This window comes from Onthophagus taurus, chromosome 10, assembly GCF_036711975.1.
Source record: "Onthophagus taurus isolate NC chromosome 10, IU_Otau_3.0, whole genome shotgun sequence".
Lineage (NCBI taxonomy): Eukaryota > Metazoa > Arthropoda > Insecta > Coleoptera > Scarabaeidae > Onthophagus > Onthophagus taurus.
Window position 1 is genome coordinate 14,324,108 of NC_091975.1, and position 22,214 is coordinate 14,346,321.

General features: G+C 33.4%; 1 protein-coding gene across 1 annotated transcript; it reads left to right on the top strand.

Moving 5' to 3' along the window:
* The first annotated feature begins 10,595 nt into the window (after positions 1-10,595).
* Positions 10,596-11,828, top strand: LOC139431533 (uncharacterized). The gene has a single exon (XM_071199412.1). It carries the CDS (start codon positions 10,596-10,598, stop codon positions 11,826-11,828), a length of 1,233 nt encoding a protein of 410 aa, XP_071055513.1.
* The last annotated feature ends 10,386 nt before the right edge of the window (positions 11,829-22,214 follow it).

Below are 22,214 nucleotides of genomic sequence, written 5' to 3' on the forward strand. Positions count from 1 at the left end.
AAGTCTTTAAATTTCCGATGATCTTCAAAGTCTTCATCACTACCAACATACAGAATATCACCCTTGCGATAAACCCTCCATATGTTATTTTCAAATTCACAAAATTGTACAAATTGCGAATCATTTATTTTATCACCATCGATGTCTCGTATGTCTACAAGTACCAAATCGAGCTGGGTAATTTCTTCTGGGAAATCGGTATTTAAACACTGCTTCAGTTTAAGACGAAAGTCAGTCCAAGACATTATGACCACGATGTGAACACTTCGATTTTTAAAAGGTAACTGAGGCACATATGATTTAAATTTACAATTAAACATAATTTTTTAAAAGTCAACTAAATAACAGCAGAATTTAACTTACAACTAAAATGGATTTACATCAAAAATTTAAATAATAAAAAGGATTTCGATGGAGTAACGTTAACAAATACCTTAGTGGCCGAATTGAACTTACAACATAAAGGGAATAGAAAATTACATTTAAACGCGATTCGCAATTCAACCATCGAAATCCTTTTTTTACAATTATATAATCAAAAAATATAAACTATTTATGATAATGGAGTGTTGATACGATAGTGACCCCACGCTAATGTACTCACCCCATCATCATTAATATAACGTTTCGAATCACGTGATGAAAGAGCCAATTTATTTTGTAGCATGGTATATATGCTATGCTTTTGACTTCTGAACAAGTATTGTTTCATGTAAATATCTCGTTTTGACGTTAAACATTCCAAATAATGTTCAAAGGTAATTTTGCGTTTAACCACAGCCTTCTTTACACCTTTAGCCTTTTTAGTGATACGGCCGGAACAGACCCTATTAGCGTACAATTTAGAACGTAAACCAATAAATTCTGACATGATTCTACCGGAATTTTCATCTTTCATCAACCCCAATACCGCTTTATTTTGTAGTGGGATGCTAAACTCATTATCCGGAAGATAATTTGACGTATCGAAGCGTTCTAAATTATCTTTAACGAATGCATACACATCATCTGTGGTAATGGACACAGTGAAGCTGTCGGTATCCATGTAGCACAATTGAATTTCAGAGCCAAATTTAGGTTTCAAAAAATCATAATAAAATTGGTACATGAGTAATTTAGAAATTTCCAAAACTGCAAACCCTACATATAAGGGTTTATCGTAAACCACATGCAGATGTTCCATTTGAATAGCCGAAAATGTTTCCGTAAAAATTTTTATATTCTTAAAATTTAATTTAGCAATTAGACTACGTGCCCCTAATTTTGGTCTACCCGTTCTCTTACCTATATCTTCCCAACTTGTCACTAACCTCACATCGACCCTTTTATCTACATTTTCCATAGTTTTACCGAAAACCGCATTATTCATTAATTTAAAAAAGTCCTTTTCAAAACTATTCTTAGCAGTTTGACGTAAATGTGTGTTAACGTCGATGTAAGGTTTAAGCCAAGCTGATTGTTTAAAAGATAAAATACGATTAATTTTTCTAACTATAAGACCGTGAGCGACGGCATGGTTTAAATTTCTATAATGAATTACATAATTTTTCTTATTAAATAAATTTGGAATAAGTCTTTTATCGCTTACGCTTTTAGAGTTTGGCGGGCATATATTTTCGGCTAGAAATGGTAGGTCGTTATGCAAATCGTGTAATTCGCGCGGATATTCAATATCAACGTCCAATATATACCCGTAATCTGAGGTATCGGATACGTTTCTAAATTCGAAACTTCCAATTTGGGCCGCATCCAACCAAACAAACTCATTAACGGGCATATATTGAGACATTGCCCATCCATAGAGGTTATTTGCATCCCAATACATTAAATAATTTGAAGGTAAATCGGTGTTGAAAGTACCATCGGCCATATATTTATTATTTCCCTTAGCGTGACGATGACCGCAAAACGAGATGCCCCCGCGAATTCCCTTTTTAATGAAATGTACCTGATCTATATCTGTTAAAAGTTCGAGTTTGATCTGCGTGAACTTAAGCATAGCATCCCAAGATAAACCTGGCGCTGTATAATAATGGGCAGGGTCTAACCCATAAGTACTAAAACAAACCTCTCGAAACTTTTCAAAGATGTCTGCAAGTAAAAGTACATCGGTCTTTAGATATAGATCTGAATACTCACGTAAATTTTGACACCCGAATGTACGCCAAACGGTTTGCGCATGATTGTATTCATCTTCACTTATACCATCGAAGCTCAGCTTATTCATAAAAGCATCTTTAGAGGGTAATGATGTTTCACCCAATCTATCAATAGAATCAATATACTGATAAGGAAAAATACCCTTTCTTGTTAACAATTTAAACTGTTCGTGACGTATGAAAAATTTTTTAACGTGGATAAAGTCATCGTCCACAAGATTGCTGGCGAGCGAATCGAGAGAGGATGCCATGAACCTAAATGAATCTACAAAGCGCATTTTCATGTAGACGTTTTCAAAATCATCTTTGCGCTGTTTTTTAACGCGATCAACTAAAACGTTTTTACTAAAGCTAATGTATTTTTCCTTGTTGTTGGGTAAAACATCGATACCACCCTCCGAATCGATATCAGCTAATTCCTTTACGAATAAGTGTGAATCATACCCGCTAAAATTGTGAAGAAATATCGGAATGAAATTAGGGAGTTTGAAATTAAGGTTACACGTTGAATGTGCGGCACCTCTAAATCTGCCGGTAATATGACAATGGTCGTGAACCTTATTCTGATTAAAACCATCAAACGGTGACTTACAAATATGGCATAACGAAGCCGAATTAAATTTCAATTCCTCTTCAGCGGTTAGAGGTAGCATTGGTTTAATACATTTTAAATATTCGTTGTAAATAAATTTAACGTCCTCGATTAATTTTGAAACAAAAACTTTACCACAATCGAGGCCCGTATACGTTTCGAATTTATAATATTTAACATCGGATGTTGAAACGATATAATAAGCAAAGCTATACGGCATGTGTATATCTACCGCTTCGGTAAAAGATGTTGAAGTACTAGGTTCGCAAAACTCTACCGGCTTTAAAATCGATTCAAAATCCGCATATATAACAAAGGGAACGTTTTGAGTATTTTTATAATTATTAAATTGTAAAATATTTTCAGGCGTATACGAACCTAGAAAGTTTGGCCTTGAGCGCACATTTTTCGATGGTAAAATGGTTTTAATATGATTACAATCATGCAGTTGATGATCGTTTAACAACTTTTGTGTGGAAAAGCGTGTTAAACAACCATCGCAAAGGTGTACAGAATGACCGTGGTTGTATACTTGTTTAGAAATCAAACGTGATAGATTTACAATTAAAACGTAATGTCCGTGTCCATTTTCATATAAATAAAGTAAATTTATATGGGTATCCCGTCGATTTTTTGTAAAATAAATTGGCCCTTCCACCACGTATTCTTTGGATGATTTAACTAGTTCATAAATATTTATACTTAAATTATTTAATTGTTCAATTTTAGGAATGTCTTTTAAATGCACGGGAAAGTTTATATCTTTTAAATTTAATACGGTTGAAAAGTGCGGGTACGATGATGTTAAGTTTCTATTACTTTCAACCGGTCGCAGATGAGATACGAGACTCCAAGCTAAACAAGCGTTGTCATCGTAGTTTTTGATGTTGATGCATGCTTTCTTGGTAGCGATTGATTCAGGAAGCGGGATGTACGACGAGCCGGGTATAGGTTGGAATTTGTTGATGTTTAGAAGAAGGTATGAAATAGAGAAGAAGGCCCAACCGGACCCCCTCTCCTGAAACTCTTCAGCTTGATGGTTAATACTTGCCACCATCTCATCATAAGTTTCAATAAAATCGGCGAATTGTGTAATTACTTCGAATTTGGTATTAAAATTCTTTTCGGACGCGGTAACGGTCTCATCTCCATTTTCATTAATTGTTGTTTTAATAAAAATGGATAAAAGCTCGAGTTGCACCTTCACCGAGCCGTTCAGGTTCATGTAAGATGTGATAATATTTCCGACAGTATTTCGGGTACGCGCAAGATATGTGGAGATATCATCATCATCATCATCACGATCTCCGGATATTTTATAAGACGCAACTCGATCTTTGTAACAAGTTGCAATCTTCTCAACACCTTTCTCAACCTCTATCGTATGATTCATCCTGAGATGTGACTCCAAAGCCATATGATTCATGAAAGAAATTCCACACAAATCGCATAGCTTTGATCTATTATCACCTGATAGCGGTTGAGGAAGGTGTTTAGAAGGTTGCAAAATTGACCTTACCGCCGACGTCGATGATGTAGATGGTGGTACATCGATGGTGGATTTTGCTTTCGAACAATTTGCCATTGCTGGAGGTGGCGCTTGGCGTTGAGGACCAACTTCTAAACCATTATCACCCAACAGCGGTTGAGGAAGACGTTCAGAAGGTTGCAAAATTGACCTCACCGCCGATGATGTAGATGGTGGTACATCGATGGTGGGTTTCGCTTTCAAATAATTTGCCATTGCTGGAGGTGGCGCTTGACGCTGAGGACCAACTTCTAAACCATGCACTAATCTTTTATGTCTTTGAAAATTGTCGAATCTCGAAAAAGATTTATCGCATAAAGAACAGCGTCCTAGCGTTATTAGTATGCGAATGTCGCGTGTGCCGATCGAGGTTCCTTTTGGCGCTGAATGACTTTTGACACTTATCACACGCGAACATCTTCAAAGAGATTTGAAATTGAGAGTGTCAAATATAAACTTTAACGAGAGCAACCGCTTATTAAAACTGCTGATGTTGCGAGTACCACAGATGACTGTGAAGTAAAAAGTTTCTAGAAATAATAGGTATTTATATTAGATAAAAATGCAAACTAAGCAGTTTTTATTAAATCGTCGAGGTTCAGTAAAGTTCAATGCACCACGTCAGTGGAAGTGTTAAATTACATTGTGGTTACAATAATGCTGAGCAATAGAATTATTGGTGTAAATGAAATACGGATAAATAGAAATTTAAAACGCTAATTAATTATAAGGATGTAATAAATGAAAAGTTTTTAAATAAATAATAGGATTTATTAATATTTAAGTTGACAATAATGTAAAGTAAATATACGTTTTACTTAGAAAAAAACATTTAAACCTAAACGATATTGTCTTTCGGTATCCAACTGTTATGGGATGAATCGAATCCTAACCACTTAACGAACACTTGATTCTTTCTTCTGTTTAACACTTTTTCAACAAGATACACATCAGGTTGTTTGGATCTTTGAAGTTCGAATTCATAAAAAGCTCCTTTAATAGGTTGTCCACTCATATCTTCTAATAAATAAGAAATTGGATTCGTAATTTGTGTTTTAACTATTTTAAATAACTCAGTGGTCCAGTTGGGTAAATATCCCTTATCGAAGACATGCTTATGCTTGCTAATGCGAACTACATCTCCAACATTAAAGTTTCCCTTACCGGCAATTTTAATATGATTGTACACCGTATTGAGAAGTTTATTTTCTACAGATTTCGAATTTATTTGAGATGGTTTCATTTTCGTGGTTGAATGCTTTGAATTATTATATTGAGTTGTAATAGCATCCAATAAGTGTAACCATTTATGATTTCCGTAAAGACTAAACATTTTATACAACTTTTGTTTTATGGTTCTAATTACGCGTTCAGCTATTGCAGCCTTCATTACGCTATACGTTGAATAATGATTAATTTTAAATTCCATCATCAACTTTTTGAAGTGTGTATTGTAAAATTCCTTTCCCTGATCAGTTTGTAGATTTTTAGGTACACGACCTTCAGAGAGAATTGAACGTAACGCGTGTATTACATCTGTTGAGGATTTATTTTTTAACGGCCGCATCCAGAGATACTTTGAAAAACAATCGATAACCACTAAGATGTATTTATGTCCAACATTGATTTTACCAAATTCAATCATTTCAATAAGATCAGCTTGCCATAAATCATCGATCCCCTTCAATATAGTTCTGCGTCTAGGAAATAAACGTCTAGCGGGACGATGAAGTTCTTCAACTATAGTTTGTTTCGCTTTCGATACCTGCATTCTTACGCTCATGGATTAGGTCCAACTTTTTTTTCTCCAATATATCTAGTCGTGAATTTATAGTGCTTTCCATATCAAGTAGACGATCTGCAACACCCTGTATCCCATTTCGTAGATTTGTTGTGAGTATATCAAATGCATTTAAATTAGTGTTGAATGATTTTGTTAGAGTTGTAATTTGCTGACCATTTAATAGGATTTCCGCGTTAATTTTTTTAATGTCGCGTAAGAGTGTAGAGTTTTTAATATCAATTTTTGTTGACACCTGATGTATACGTTTACTATGATCTCCAATAATTCTTTGAACGTCCGCTATTATGACCTTAATTTCGTTTAAGATTGTAGCTTTCAATGTTTCACATATTTCGTCTACATAAATTTTTATCGCACAATCATTTTCATCCGTCGGTTGTTGAACGTTAGATAGTTTACGCCCCTGGATATCATAATCTCCATCTACGGTTAAAGGGAATCCAATATGGCGTTGAGATGTAGTTAAATTCTCATCATTCAATACTTTATTCCGCGCAGAACGTAATGTACGACCAAACTTATCAATGCTCACACCACTCACGCTTGATCCACCGTTCATTGGTACGCATAAATTATTATTATTATTATTATTATATAACGCCGCTCTCCTTCAGTTCTTCTATAATGGATGTGATTTCATTAATATGGGAATTGTTTCCTGCCGCATGTGAAGCGTACAACAATTTCAATCGATCTACCAATTCGTTAACATCATCCCAATATTTATACTCAACGATTTTCGAGTTCACTTCAAGATGTCGTCCGGGTATTAATCCATCCCCCGACTTATTAAATGTAAATAAAGGTTTAATAATTTTAGTATACTTGTACGATTTATTTCCAACTATAGGACCCGTAAAATTTCGCTTATGCGCACCCGTATACGCTAGAACAGATTTGTAACGTTGTAGATCCTCTTCGGTATAGTTCGTAGGTCGTTTTAACTGTATAAGTTCATATAACCCCGTAGAGGCTTGTATGCGTTTTTCGCCTCCGAGAACAATATGAGAAGGTTTAAACTGGACAGTCTTCGATCCAATCATCCAATCGTTTTCATCAGGATCATAACGTATACCCATTCTCTCATCAATTTCTCCTCTTTTACCAAACGTATAATATAAATCCCGAATTTGATTCGGTAGATTTTCTATAGGTAAATCCTCCGCCTTCAATTTTTGTTTTGCATCCGGCGGCGTTTTAAATTCATCATCACTTTCAGGAAAAGTTAATTTTTTCCTAAATGCCGGAGTTTTAAAATCGGTTTCATCAAATTTCGTTTTAACGTCAACACCGACATCATCAGTAGGTTGATAGTGGTGATGGTAATGTACAGAAGAAGAAGGTTTCACTTCACTTAATTTATTAGTCATATCTTTTAATGAATCGCTTAAAGGCTGATGTAGTTTAGCGATAAGACGGTCATCGTTTTCTCGACCGAGTTTAATCGCTAAATATTTTTTCTTAATAGTATTTGTTATGTTAATTATAGCTTTATCCCTCTCACGTATGGAACGCTTAGTCATTTCATCGTTATGTGACATGCTTACTCTCACAAATACCAGATAACAATGCAATAATTTAGTCCGGGTAAATAAATTTATCCATTCCTATACGATACCTTCCATCCTTTACTTCAAAATCTTTCATAATAATCATAGGGTTATATTTATCATCATTCCAACACCGTTTACAAGCGTCCTTGAAAACATCAAACTTCATGTCGGTGTTAACGTGTTCATCATACACATGTTTTAAATTAACCTCATCTTGTTTGAATAGAATTAAGACGTTTGCATTGTCTCGTATTAGGTGTTTAGGTATCCGCGTATAGGTTTGCGTAAGGTAGAACGAATCAATATTATTATGTCGTCCCATACAGAAAAATGATCGAATCTTATCCTGTTTATCGCATGCTACATCGTCAAATATGAAAATTGAGTTTTGTTTAGCTTCAGACGGATCTATAACGGCATCATTATCGATGAATCTATAAAGTCCTATTTCGGGTAACTGTTTCATAATCATTTCTAAAAATTCATATTTCGGTTGATGTAAGGATTTTGAGTATATATAAATATTTTCAAAATTTAAACCATTTTTATCGAAAATGAGATTTAACATCAAGTTGGTTTTCCCACATCCGCTCGGACCGCATACTATTGCTCGTATACTGTTCGGTATGAGATCGCCATGCCTACGACTGGTTATCGGTTTCACCATCGTTAACCGATCGAGATCGGTTAATGACATTGTGAGAGATGGGTGTTGCACTACACGCATTATAAAACTAAAATGAGTTTTAATCTTCATGTGCGGGTATATAAGGGATGTGAAAGCGTAAACCGCATCAGTTGAGTATGCTGTTTACTCGAGATAGTACATCTGCGACGGCGGGGGGAAGCGGAATACTTAATACACTTATCAATAAACTACCCGTTGAGTTACACGTTCCAGGCTATCAATTTTGTGGACCAGGAACAAAATTGAAGAAACGTTTGGCTAGAGGCGATAAAGGAATAAATCCATTAGATCGGGCTTGTAGAGAACACGATATAGCGTATTCGGACAATAATTCTTTAGAACAACGTCGCATGGCCGATAGACGTTTGGAGGAAAACGCTTGGGAGAGAGTGAAAGCGAAAGATTCGACATTGGGGGAAAAAGCATCAGCTTGGTTAGTTACAAACGCTATGAAAGTGAAACGAAAATTGGGAATGGGTCATAAGGGACAAAAAATAATTAAAAGATTAAAAGATAAAAAAAATAAACCGATAGCATTTAAAAGCGTGTTGGTAAAGCAAATCGCTAAAGATTTACCCAAAACAACAGATAATTTACGGGAAGCGGCTAGATTAGCTTTGAAAAGTGCTCGTATAGCTGTTAAATCCGCGGGTGGAAAGAAAAAAGTTAAAATTCCGCGTACAATCCCGTTACCTATTACAAGTGGTGGTATACTACCGATATTACCAGCCATATTTGCCGGACTATCAGCTCTCGGAGCGTTATCAGGCAGCGCGGCTGGTGTGTATCGCGCGGTGAAGAGTGGTCAAGAGGCTAAAGAGAAGTTGAAAGAAGCTGAACGACACAATAAGGCGATGGAAGCTATCGCGATTGGCGAAACCGGAAGTGGACTTTATATTAAAAAATATAAAAAAGGATTGGGTTTATATTTAAGTAAAAAGCAACAAAAAAACTTGTAACTAGGCTACCTAATAGACCTCTAACAAATCTCGATATAATAAAATACGCTAAAACACTTAAAATTCCAAATTTTCGCGGAGTGTATATGCGAAATGGATTGCCTAAAGAAGGTCCTAAATATTATGAGTCAGCTGTTGTAAATTTAGATGATCACCGAGGTAGCGGAACCCATTGGGTAGCCTATAAAAAAATTGGCAATAGGGTGTTATATTTCGACAGTTATGGAGATCTAAAACCACCTAAAGAACTTTTAAAATACTTTAAAAAATGTCAAATTGTGTATAACCACGATAATTTTCAAAAGGATAACCCGTATAACTGCGGTCAATTATGTATAAATTTCCTACTTAACATAAGAAATAACTCATTTGAGTGAAAATGTCACAGACGTTCACACTGGTCAGTACAAAAAGCGAAATCTCCGAAGACTATTATCCGCCTATAGAATTAGACCCTAACTCGAGTTACTCGCTTGGTCTTATTGGATTCTATACGTATAACAGTATACCAAACATTGAACAAGGAGTAAACGATAAATTTTACTTTACCGAAAAATTGCCCATTAATAAAAGCCGACAATCAACTATAGACGAGGGGGCATTACCACAGGAAATCAAAATTCCTACTGGTGCATATGAAATAACGGACATTGAGAAATTTTTACAAAAAGAGATTTTACGTCGTATCGGATTGAATACGGTTGATGATCCTGAAAAATTTTTTTCACTCAAGGCTAACAATAACACCTTGCAGTGTGAAATAAAAAGCGATTATTTTGAGATAGATTTCTCTCAACCAAATACGATAGCTTCTATATTGGGGTTTTCCAATCGTAAACTAGATGTATCGATAAAGCATAAATCAGATCTTCCGGTAAATATAATACGTGTGACATCCGTTCGAGTGGAATGTAATATAATTTCCGGCTCGTATTACAATAACAAATTATCTCACACGCTATATGAATTCGCTCCAACTGTGGATCCTGGTTTCAGTATAAATATAGAGCCAAGGAACCCCATTTATTTGTCAGTGGACACCGATCGTCCGATATCGAACATTACACTAAGATTACTTGATCAGCGTGGTAAATTGGTAAACTTTCGTGGAGAAGAAATTGTTATTAGATTAGAATTAAAACGAACTTCATAATGGGGCTGTTGTTCCAATTAAAAGCCACCGATCCTCAACAGCGTTCATCTATCAAAAGAAAACATTATAACTCAGGTGGAAAGAGAACATCTAGATCAGTTAAAAGAAAGACTTCATTGCGAGCGGACAACAGACGTTTTCTCGAGCAGTTTGGTTATCATGTCTACACAAAAGTTAAATATATACCGCGAACCCATCGTGGATAATTCGATCGCTAGAGAAGAAGTGCATAGTTACCATCCTTCCACAAATTCTTTTCAAAATAACGATATATTCACCATTGAACTAAACCAAGAAGATGTTTTATTTTCGTTCTTCGAAAGTTATATACGTATTGAGGGAGATTACAAAGAAAAATTAAACGATCCAACTGATACTATCCAGCTAACGCACAACTTACCAACATATCTATTTGAGTATATCGCATTTGAGCATAACGGTACTGAAATCGAACGGGTACGTGAACCCGGTTTAACATCATTGATTCGAACCCTACTTCAACAAAACGAAGTGGAATGCAAATCTTTAGAAATAGCTGGTTTAAAATGGCCACCCGAAGGAAATTTGCCTACAGTTAGTGCGAACAAGGATTTCACGTTTCAAATCCCATTAAGTCATATTTTCGGATTATTTAGGGACTATAATCACGTTATGAGAGGTCGCTTCAAATTTAGATTTGTTAGAAGTCGTACTGACTCCAATTGTTATAAATCTACATCAAAAGCCGATTCTAGCACCGCAGAGTTTACTGTAAAAACGGTTACATTGTTGGCGAAACATGTGTACCCAAGCCCATCTATAAAGATGAAGCTGTTAGATGGTTTAAATAAAAACGCAAACATTCCCGTACCGTTTCGGAAGTGGTCTTTTTATGAGCTACCTTCAATGAGAAAGGGAAATAAAGAGATTTGGTCGGTCACGTCAACAACTAACAGAGGTAGACCTCAATACGTTATAGTTGCATTCCAAACCAATCGAAAGGATCAGCCGAATTCAGATTGTACACTTTTCGATCACTTGAACATTATAGATCTTAAAGTATATCTAAACTCATACTGCTATCCATTCGAGTCGATGAATTTGGAGTTTGCGAAAGAAAATTATGTTGAACTCTATAAAATGTATACCGAATTTCAACCATATATTTGGGAAACATCTCGAAAACAACCGATTATGGATTTCGCAAGCTTTAAAAAAAGACCTTTATTCGTGGTGGATACCACTAAGAATAACGATGAAGAAGCCGCCCCATCCGCATCATGTGAGGTGCGTATCGAAATTCAAAGCGGTAAAGATTTTCCGCCTGATACAAAAGCATACTGTATACTACTCCAAGAATCCATGTATACATACAAACCTTTGAGTGGGGAGGTATCTGTAATTATAAATTAAATTACACATGAGGTCATATGTTAGTTTACAATATGAAGTTCAAAATCGCGGTTGTAGACGTTCAGGGGTTTTACATCAATTCTAAATTCGAAGTTAAAGAATTTACTCTTGTGGATATCACCACCGACTACATAATACATTTACACTTAAAAGCTAGTATACCATTCCAACAGTTAAACGTTCGAGATCGAAGATCAGTGAGATATTTGGAACGCAACCATCACAGGTTGCTATATAGCGATGGGTGGATAAATCAATCAGAAGGTCTAAATGTAATTGATACCTTAATTTCCTCCTACGATCAAATATTTGTTAAGGGAAATCAAAAGAAGCAGTTTTTGAAAACACGTAACAGCAATTCAATACTAACGGATATTGCGTTAGAATTTGCGGAAGAGGATGAGACTAAATTAAATTCATCCAACAATCAATGTTGGTTCCACACCGGCTCTCCAGCAGTATGTTCACAAAACAATGTATTAATTTTACAAAAATTTTTATATAATCACAATAATGTTACTTGTATTTAAGTTGTAAATATAATAATTTTTAAATAAAAAATTGATTGTAGTTTTATTATTATAATAGTTGTAAAATTTATTGGGAGAGGGTGGGGGTGTGAGTTATATCATATAATTAAAAAATTAATGTATTCAGTTTACAACTAAATTTGATGAAATATGGATGTTAACACTGGGTGTGAAATTTCTGAAAGCCCTTACTGGGTATCAATTAATAAACAATGGAAGAAGTTTCGTGATGATATAGAGAAAGAAAATAAATTTATTGGTGAAACCTTATATTCGATCGATAGATTTAACATAAAAGTTGGTATTAGTGTGGCGAGAGGTTTTATAACATGTGTGAAATTGATTTTTAAATCTTGGAATGATGTAGAATCGAAATCACATATACTCTCTTTTCTACGTGAAGATTGGGAACAATTGATTAATGTATTTAAAATCATTCGTTTTAAAATGAACTTTTCTGACCAAATTATACCGTTAGCGGATGGAATTCTTAGAGTTACTGCAGACGTTGAGAATTGTGTGTGCATCACATATGAAGATATGGACCCTGAAAATAATTTTTTTATTCCGATTATATTAACCTTGATGGAAGTTCAAGACATTTTATCTAAGGAATTTTTAATTTCATACAAATTAAAAGTATTAGACAATTTGCATTTTAATGATTACATTGATTTTATTATGAACACTCAATTTTCGAAGGATAAGTTAAAATTAATTCGAGAATTTTGCTTGCAAAATTTATCTGAAATAAATTATTACTTAATGGAATATATTGATATGATTTCATGAGTTTAAACTTACTACTATTAAGAATGTTGACGAATACTTGCGTTAAAAAATTATATTTATTTTAATTTAAACAAGTTTAAACATGTTGAAACAAGTGTTGGTGAGGTTCAATGAACTTTACATAACTTTGGTGATTTAATAATAAAAACTGCTTAATTTGCATTTTAGATAACAATAACACCTGCGTGCGAATTGCATCATCCTTCTAGAAACTTCTATTACACAAAAACTGCTTGATTTGCATTTTAGATAACAATAACACCTGACGTGCGAATTGCATCATCCTTCTAGAAACTTCTATTACACATTTCCCCACCCCCATTATTTTCATACATATAATTACATGTTCTAAATAATTTATTTAGTATGACAGCTATTTCCAAGCTAACAGGTTACGTTTTATTATTATTAATCTACGAAACAAATCATGTCTCGTCTAAGTCAATTGGGTCAGTGCAATTTCCCACCGAAAAAATCAATTTCTGCGCTTCAAACAGACACTCCATACCCGATTAAGTGTGCGAAACGGCTTAAAAAGTGTTCTTGGCCGTCCGTGGTACTTGAACTGGAGGCTGGATTCGTAATTTATTTACCAAGACGCATCGCAGAAGATATTACCGACGAAGAAATTATGGAACTTAGCAAAATGTCTATAATTTATAAGGGTGCAAAAGACATTGGTAAAACACACCCTGTATATTTATTAGATTTCGTCAAGAAGCTTGAAACGTAAAAACTTTCCGACCGATGACCCTGATGTTCATCTGTATTAATATAAATGTAATTGTATTATAAAAATTATATATTCTTAAAAATTAAATAATAACAAATGTATTTCTTAAACACATCATTTTGTTGTTTCTATTTCACCTTACAGCCATCAATTCAATCCGCTTAAATTCAATTAAATAAGTAAGTTTTATATATTTCTTAAACACGCATCTTTTTTGTTTGTATTTCCGTTCAACTGCTAGGCTTTTAATATTAAATTGAAAAGGTTTCGGTGGTTCAGTGGTTTATTGTCTTTAAAGTATTTATATTTCACCTTGCAGCTATCGGTTCAATTCGCGTAAAATTAAATTAAATTAAATAAGTCTGTATTATATAGTTCGTTAATTTACATCACCACTGAGCCGCCGAAACCTTTTCCTTCTTTTATTTAAATGTATTTTTTTTCACTTACATCATTTTTGTTAATGAAAACGCATTAAAAAATTTTATAATTTGTATTATTTTTTTTTACTTTCTTAATATTAATTATATATATGTATAGCATTTCATTTAGGGCAATTATTCCATTGCTCAGCATTGATTGTAACTTGACACTCCCGCCGGTGAGGTGCATTGCACTTTACTTGGTGATGCGCCGCGCCGATTGTCGTAAGTTGACACTTCCGCCCCGGCGAGGAAAGCATTGTATCGCGTAACTCATAATCAGTTTTACTTTAGAAACCGAACGTGTCAAACGTAAACCGCGCGCAATGTCTCATAGTCGTCTCTGTGTTTTTTTTTCTTCTTTTTTTTCAGTCTTTGTGAGTTTAAACCAAAGAAAAAATTTATTCGAAGTTGAGTTGGATTTACCCGTCAAACGTAAACCGCGCGCAATGTCTCATAGTCGTCTCTGTGTTTTTTTTTTCAGTCTTTGTGAGTTTAAACCAAAGAAAAAATTTATTCGAAGTTGAGTTGGATTTACCACTTTTACCATATTTATTGTTAATGGAAAACGTCTTACGAGCTGCGCATGGTCGTCACCTTCCGTTGTGGTGGAGTTAGAAGCGGGCTTGCTTCTCAACGTTTCTTTTTTACCTACCGATCAAGAAATTTTTTGGAGTTACAAGATCAATGTATCGTGTATAATAATAAAGGATGGTGGTAAACCGAAGCCCGCTCATATAATTGAATTTGTAAAAAAAGTACCATAACATTAAGGTTTTTATTATTTTTTTGTAACTATTTATTATGTAATGTTTATTATTATAAAAATGTTTATTAATACTTTTATTGGGTTGATTGGGGGGGGGGGGGAATTAAATTGTGTTAAATTGTGTTATTATTATTTTCCGGAATATTCCCAAGTTCCTGCGCACGCGCATTCAAGAGTTGTGAGGCGCGCCTTTATGCGTTCAACGCGCCATCTTTCAGAAACGCCGATTCTAGACAGGAAGTTGTTGCTCCTCCGCTCCTTCGTGACGTCATCCGCCCGATGTAAAAGGATAGGGGGGGAGGGGTGTCAACCAAAGGCTTGGGGGAAAAAATAGGTTGGTAGCTAGATATGGTGACTTTTAAAAAAACAAGTAGCAGTCTACCTTGTCGGTAATGGTTTAGTTCCACTACCAACCACTAGGTGGCGCGTTACTTTTTTTTAAAAGTCACCAGATCTGGTTACTTTTCCAATACCAACCTTTTTTTTTTTTCTCCTCCGCCTTAGGTTGGTACCCTTCCCTATCCTTTTACATTGGGCTGATGACGTCACGGAGGAGCGGAGGAGCAACTTCCTATCTAGAATCGGCGTTTCTATACTACTTACAGTTTATATTTTAATTGTTGTGAAACTGTTTAATTGAAACAATTATCACTTTCGAATTGACATACATAATACTAACAAATAAAACAAATATATTGATTTATACACTATTTATTGATCTTTATTTTCTTAAACATTTCCAACATTTCATAATATTTCATTCTTTTATCCAAATTACTTAGTGTGTTTTTAATATTGTAATGAAGTTTTATGAGACGTTGTCTGTAACAATATACAATATACACTTATTAATATACTATTCTATAAATTCAACTTCTAGATATGTTGAAGTTGAATTTTTTATAACTAAATATATGTCTTTTGTTAGCAGATTTTCGTTTAACTCATCCAAATTGTCCTTTAAATTGTTAAACCGTTTTGGTAAAATAACATCTCCTTCATCCAATAAATTCACCAGAACCGCGTCTCCAAATCTTGTTGTTATTATTTTAAAGTTAATAATTTTATACCTTTTTTCCTTCTGCAATTGGTTCAATTTTCCAAATCCCTTAGATGTGTTGTTCAATAATCTTAGACTATCCATGGTCTTCTTTATGTGGTTGACTGTTGCTATTGGTGTTATTTCTTGAACTGACTTATATCTTTTAAGGTGATGTATTTATATTATGATTTCTTATAAAAATAATTCATGTAAAAATTATCATTCTTTCATCTGTTTGCTTTCAGAGTATTAAAAAAATATGTTGATATGTGTTGATAGTTTTTGCCTTTCACTTGTGTTTATTAGGTCATAACTACTTTTGTATAAAAATCGTTTCCGCAACTCAACGGTTATATATTATTAATCTGTTTATTTTCAAAATATTAACAAACACTCAATATTTAAAAAAATATGTTGAAATATGTTAGTTTACCTTTCATTTGTGTTTAGTAGGTTAATAAATACTTTTGTTTAAAAATCATTTCCCTCAAATCAACGGTTATATATATATATTCCATTCAATTTCAGTAGTAAGTAAATAAGTCCTCAATCATCTTCGAGTACTAAATAGAGACTAACTAAATAGAGATGAGTAGTAAGTTTCTTTAGCGTTATAAATAAAAAAAATAATATAAATCTAATACATATCTGTTTATTTCTATGAAATAATAAAAACCAAAGTCAGATCCTAATTTTACAAATAATTTTATTAATATATAGTTTGAGAAATTATGTTAACACACCAAAGATCAGGCTTGATGATAATCAAACCATTCAGAAGTAACACTATTCAAATTAATCCACTTTTGTAGCAAGTGTACATTCTGAAGAGCACAGTTTAAATTATTATTGTAATGGTTATGACAGTGATTGGCATCACAACAATTTCCTTTAATCGATGATGTGTATCCTATTTCTTCTATATTTTTAATATTTTCAAAATTTGGCAGTAGCTGCTGTAACCACTGTTGCTTTTGTAATCCTTTCACTAGTATATAAGATTTTTCATGAAGTCCGCTTTCGTGTAAAATTTTGTTTAAATCAGTATATGGAATTTCACCATCATTCCAATTATGACCATGAATAAAATTGGTAGTATAACGAAGATGTTTCTGTTGTTCATCTTTGAATTCACTTAAATTTATACCAAATTTAAAAATAGCGTGGATTTTGCAACAACAATCACGAACGTTCATTAGCGCAAGTTCTTTACAGATAAATTCACTGCTATATTTTAATTGAAAACCTTGCACATCGAGAATCCACATCCTAACTGCTGAGATGTTACTTCACAACTGACACACAGAGAACGAATCATTCCCGTTAAAGGTAGTCGATCATATTTTAGCACGCGATCATGTTTGAATGTTACAGTAAAAGTGTAAATCTATATTTGATTAATCATACCAGTTAGAGGAACATATTTGAAAACACGATCATGCAAGATTAAACAGTAAAGGGTAGTATTATTAGGTATATCTTCGCTCGTTTCAAATTCAATGCGAATATCAACGGTTCCAACATTTAAAATATCATTTTGTCGTGAACAATCAATAACAATAATCGGTGTATTTGCTAAAAATGTGTCTCTGTTAAACATTGGTTCTGCAAGCTCTCGATCGTAATAGGACTTTGCAAAGTTACAATACATTTCATATAAAACTGCAATTTGACCAGTTTTAAAATTTGAATGTAATGGTTCATAGGGATATTTTTCACTATTTAAGAACACTTTCATATCTGTTAAATTACAATGATCAAATAGAGATGCTGAAACTTTTGCATCATCTTTTCTATTGGTTTGAAATCCTAATATTAAGTAACGAGGTTTTTCCAATTGTGTAGATGTTTTAATTGTCCATGAGTGCTGTTTACTTTTTGGTAATGATGGATACTCATGTAAATCAAATGAACGAAATCCCATATATAATTCAATTCCTTGTTCTATATGCTCTAAAAGTTTCAATCGTTCTACATCAGCCACCGACACGTGTGGTACCTTCCACACAATTTTATTAATAATAATCTTCATATTAGGTGTAGGACATTCAATGACATTATTATCTGAATTACTGCGTACTAACACCAATTCTTGACGTAGATTTATCAGGATTTTATTATAGTCTTCAGCAAAACCAAGAAAGTATTTCAAGGGAACACAAAAATCAAAATCACCTGTAGTTTCATTTATCTTAATGTTTAAATATTCAAAACCAGCGTTAGAAGAATGATAGTATTCAGACCTTGTTAACGAACAAAGATTTTTTAATGTGCTAGCTATTCCTGGATTTCTAACTCTATCAATTACATTACCTCCACATTCAAATCGTATTTCACTAAACATATGAGCGACTGGATTTACTGTTAATTTTGCATCTTTATCAACGGTTCCATCACCTTTCAATAGTTTCCCTTGTACGTAAATAAACGATTGGCTTGGTAAAGTGTAAATGTCCTGTTGTTGGATTGCAATACGTATTTCATCACTATTGTTAAACGAATTTGATGAGTAAGGTAAATGATTATGATACTGAAGCCTCACAAGTGAATTATCAAATTCAAGCTTGTCCGAAACGCTTAAGATGCTCATATTATTATTATTATTTTATTAATTTTAATCCTAATGACAGAAGAAATTGTTTGTTTTGAGGTGTTAGATGTTTCACAGTTTGAAGATGATTAAAAATATTAGATGTAGTTGTAGCATTTATATTACGCTTAACCTTAAGAACCATTGTAATAACTAGAGGGTTTTAAATGTAGTCTTACCTTAATGACTTCTCCTCTGAAATTGACCAACAATCCATTCTGGTCAACTATTTTAAGAGTAATATTATCAATTATTTGTGTATTCAGAGGCATATATATTAAATTGTGAGGGGTTTCCGATATTTTATAACCTTTAGGTACTGTAGGGAAAAATGAGTAGATGGTGTGTGCAGGTACGTCATTATGATAAGCTCCATGTGTTATGTTACATTGTATTTGTATAGAATTTATTTTAAATATATCTACAATATTTTGACTATTATGTGGAGATTTGTTCGGATCTAACACATCTGATTTATTAAAACCTAGTATTGTTGACATAGAATTGTCTACATTAAAATCAACTATTTTAGCACATGTAACCACTGCTTGTAATGTATCTTCATTTGCCTCTATACTAAAATTTGTATCTTCAATATTATTCTTCTTTAGTTGTTCATTAATGGCATTCGAAATGTGTTTTAATTCATAAGATCCTGTTGGTATTGATATCAACACATTATCTATTTTTAAGCAATTATTTGTTTCATCTATATTTGGAATTGAGTTGTACCCATCAAAGCTTACAAGTGCCAGTTCATATTGATAATTAGGATTCAGTTCTATTGTGGGGTGGTAATTTGCTGTTAGAACAGATGTTTTTCCTACTAAATCGAACGTCCACATGCTTTAAGTGTTGGAGCTATAATGTGTTTGATGATAAGAAATTTAAACATAAATAACCACAATTACTTGTGTTATAGGTTTGATATTGATTGTGATTGTATTTAATAATTACATTATTTCCAGCACTCTTAAAATAGTTTACAATTTTTTTACTTGGTTTTAAATTACCAAAACTATCAAAATAATTAATTATATTTCCTTTCTTAATATAGGCTGTCCAATGAGTGCCAGGTCCTTTCACACTATCCAAGTTAATAATACCTCTTTCATTATTATTAATACGCAGAGGTAATTTATCTTGCATGAATATCCCTCTAAACTCTGGTATCCCCAACATTTTTACATAACGTATCAAGTCAACGTTTGTTAGCGCTTTCTGTTGTTGTTGTTGTTGTATGGTTTTTTTTGGCGTTTCTTTAAAAAAACACCTAATCCTTTTTTATATGGTTTTAAATACAGACCTTTACCTAAAGCTATTGATTCCATTGTCTGATTATGTCTTTGGCTTTCCTTGAGTGCCGCTTGTGCTTGCTTCGCTTTATTGACAGCACTTACAACGGAAGCAGTGCCACCTGCTAGAGCTCCTAATGCACTTAATCCAGCAAAAATTGGAATAAGCGGAAGTATACCACCGCTTTTTGGAACTGTAATAACTCTAGAACGAAGTTTCTTTTTGGCAATACCTTTTACGGCACGTAAAGCTAACTTTGTAGCAGATTTCAAATCATTAGTGCTTGACTCTTTTAATTTTATTTTAGCATTTTTAACGGCTCTATTAAAAGAAATTGCGTTTCCACTTATTCTTTTCTTCATGATCATCCGACCACTTCAATGGTAAACATACAAATGAGCATTATATATTCAATTTCAAAATTATATAAAAGTCAGTTATACTATAAACATGAAAGTGATAAAACAACCTTACACATTAGATGTTGATGATGTAACAATACAATTTAACAATCAATCACCTCAAAACAGAAAGCATAGTTATTTATTTCCAAATAATCTACGTTGCATAATATCCGGACCTTCTAGCTCTGGTAAAACAAATCTGATAATTAGTTTATTACAGGATCCTAATGGAATATCATTTAAAAATGTGTATGTGTATTCAAAGTCATTGTATCAAAACAAATATGAATATTTGAGAAAATTGCTGCAGCCTATAAAAGGTTTAGGATATTATGAGTATAGCAGTAGTGATGACATAATGCATCCCTCTAAAGCAAATGAAGATTCAGTTTTTATATTTGATGATGTAGCATGCGATAAACAGTCAATTATTCGTGATTATTTCTGTATGGGACGATATAAGGCAATAGATAGTTTTTATTTATGTCAGAGTTACACACATATTCCAAAACATTTAATACGTGATAATGCAAACTTTTTAATACTTTTCAAACAAGATGACCTAAATTTAAGACATATTTATAATGATCACGTAACAACCGATATGAAATTCAATGTTTTTAAGAAAATGTGTGCAATGTGTTGGAAAGATAGATTCGGATTTTTTGTAATCAATAAGGAGGACGATATGAATGATGGTAGATATCGTAATGGATTTCATTACTATATAAAATTGTGATTGTGTATGTTTCTATATCAGTCATGTTAGTGATACGAACAGGTGGAGAGCTGCATTTGCCCGGCTATCAGTTTTGTGGACCTGGGACAAATCTCATGAAACGATTAGCACGTGGAGATCCTGGTATTAATAAGCTTGATAGAGCATGTAAACGTCATGATTTAGCATATACACAATACACAGATTTACACAATCGACATAAAGCAGATAAAGTATTAGCCGAAGAAGCATGGAAAAGAGTATTAGCGAAAGATTCATCTTTTGGTGAAAAAGCTAACGCATGGTTTGTTACTAACGCAATGAAAGTAAAACGAAAATTGGGTTTCGGTTTGAAGAATCCGAAAAAAAAGTATCGGTGTTACAACCGATAAGAACGGCTGGCTGATCTGATAAAACAGATCATTTAAAAACCGATCTTTTAAAATTTACATGTTAAAAAACAGTTCCAATAAACTCTAAAGTAAATACAAATTTTAGTCATTAAGCATTCATTCATTGTAAAGAAAAGATGGACTCAAAACAATTAACACGAAAGCTTATTAAAACTAGAGAAAATGTGAAAAAGAAATTAGATAAATTAAAAGCAATGAAACATAGATCTGAACATTTACTTCAAGAACAATATAAAGTAGTAACAACACCTTTACAAAAAATAATTTCCTCAATTAAACATCCTATTAAAGTTAAGAAGGAGGAGGAGGAGGATGAAGAGCTTAAATCCGATGAAGTTAAAGAAGAAGAAGAATTTAAAACAGTAACACCTGCAAAAAGAAGAAAAAGAGTATCAAAAGCAGTACAAGCATCACGTCTATCAGAACTTAACCAACAACAACAACAACAAGCGCCTCAATCACCAACAATATCAATATTAAGCGATGATGATGTTTTTGCAACATACCCATCACCACCACAACCACAACCATCGCAACCATCACAAACTGCAGCAGCAGCAGTAGATGTATCTTCATTACCAGAAACTATGAATATTCCTGAAGAATCATTTGTATTGTACTTGGAACAATTTGCACCTCTAACAAGATCTTACATTGAGGGCTATGTAAGAGATGAT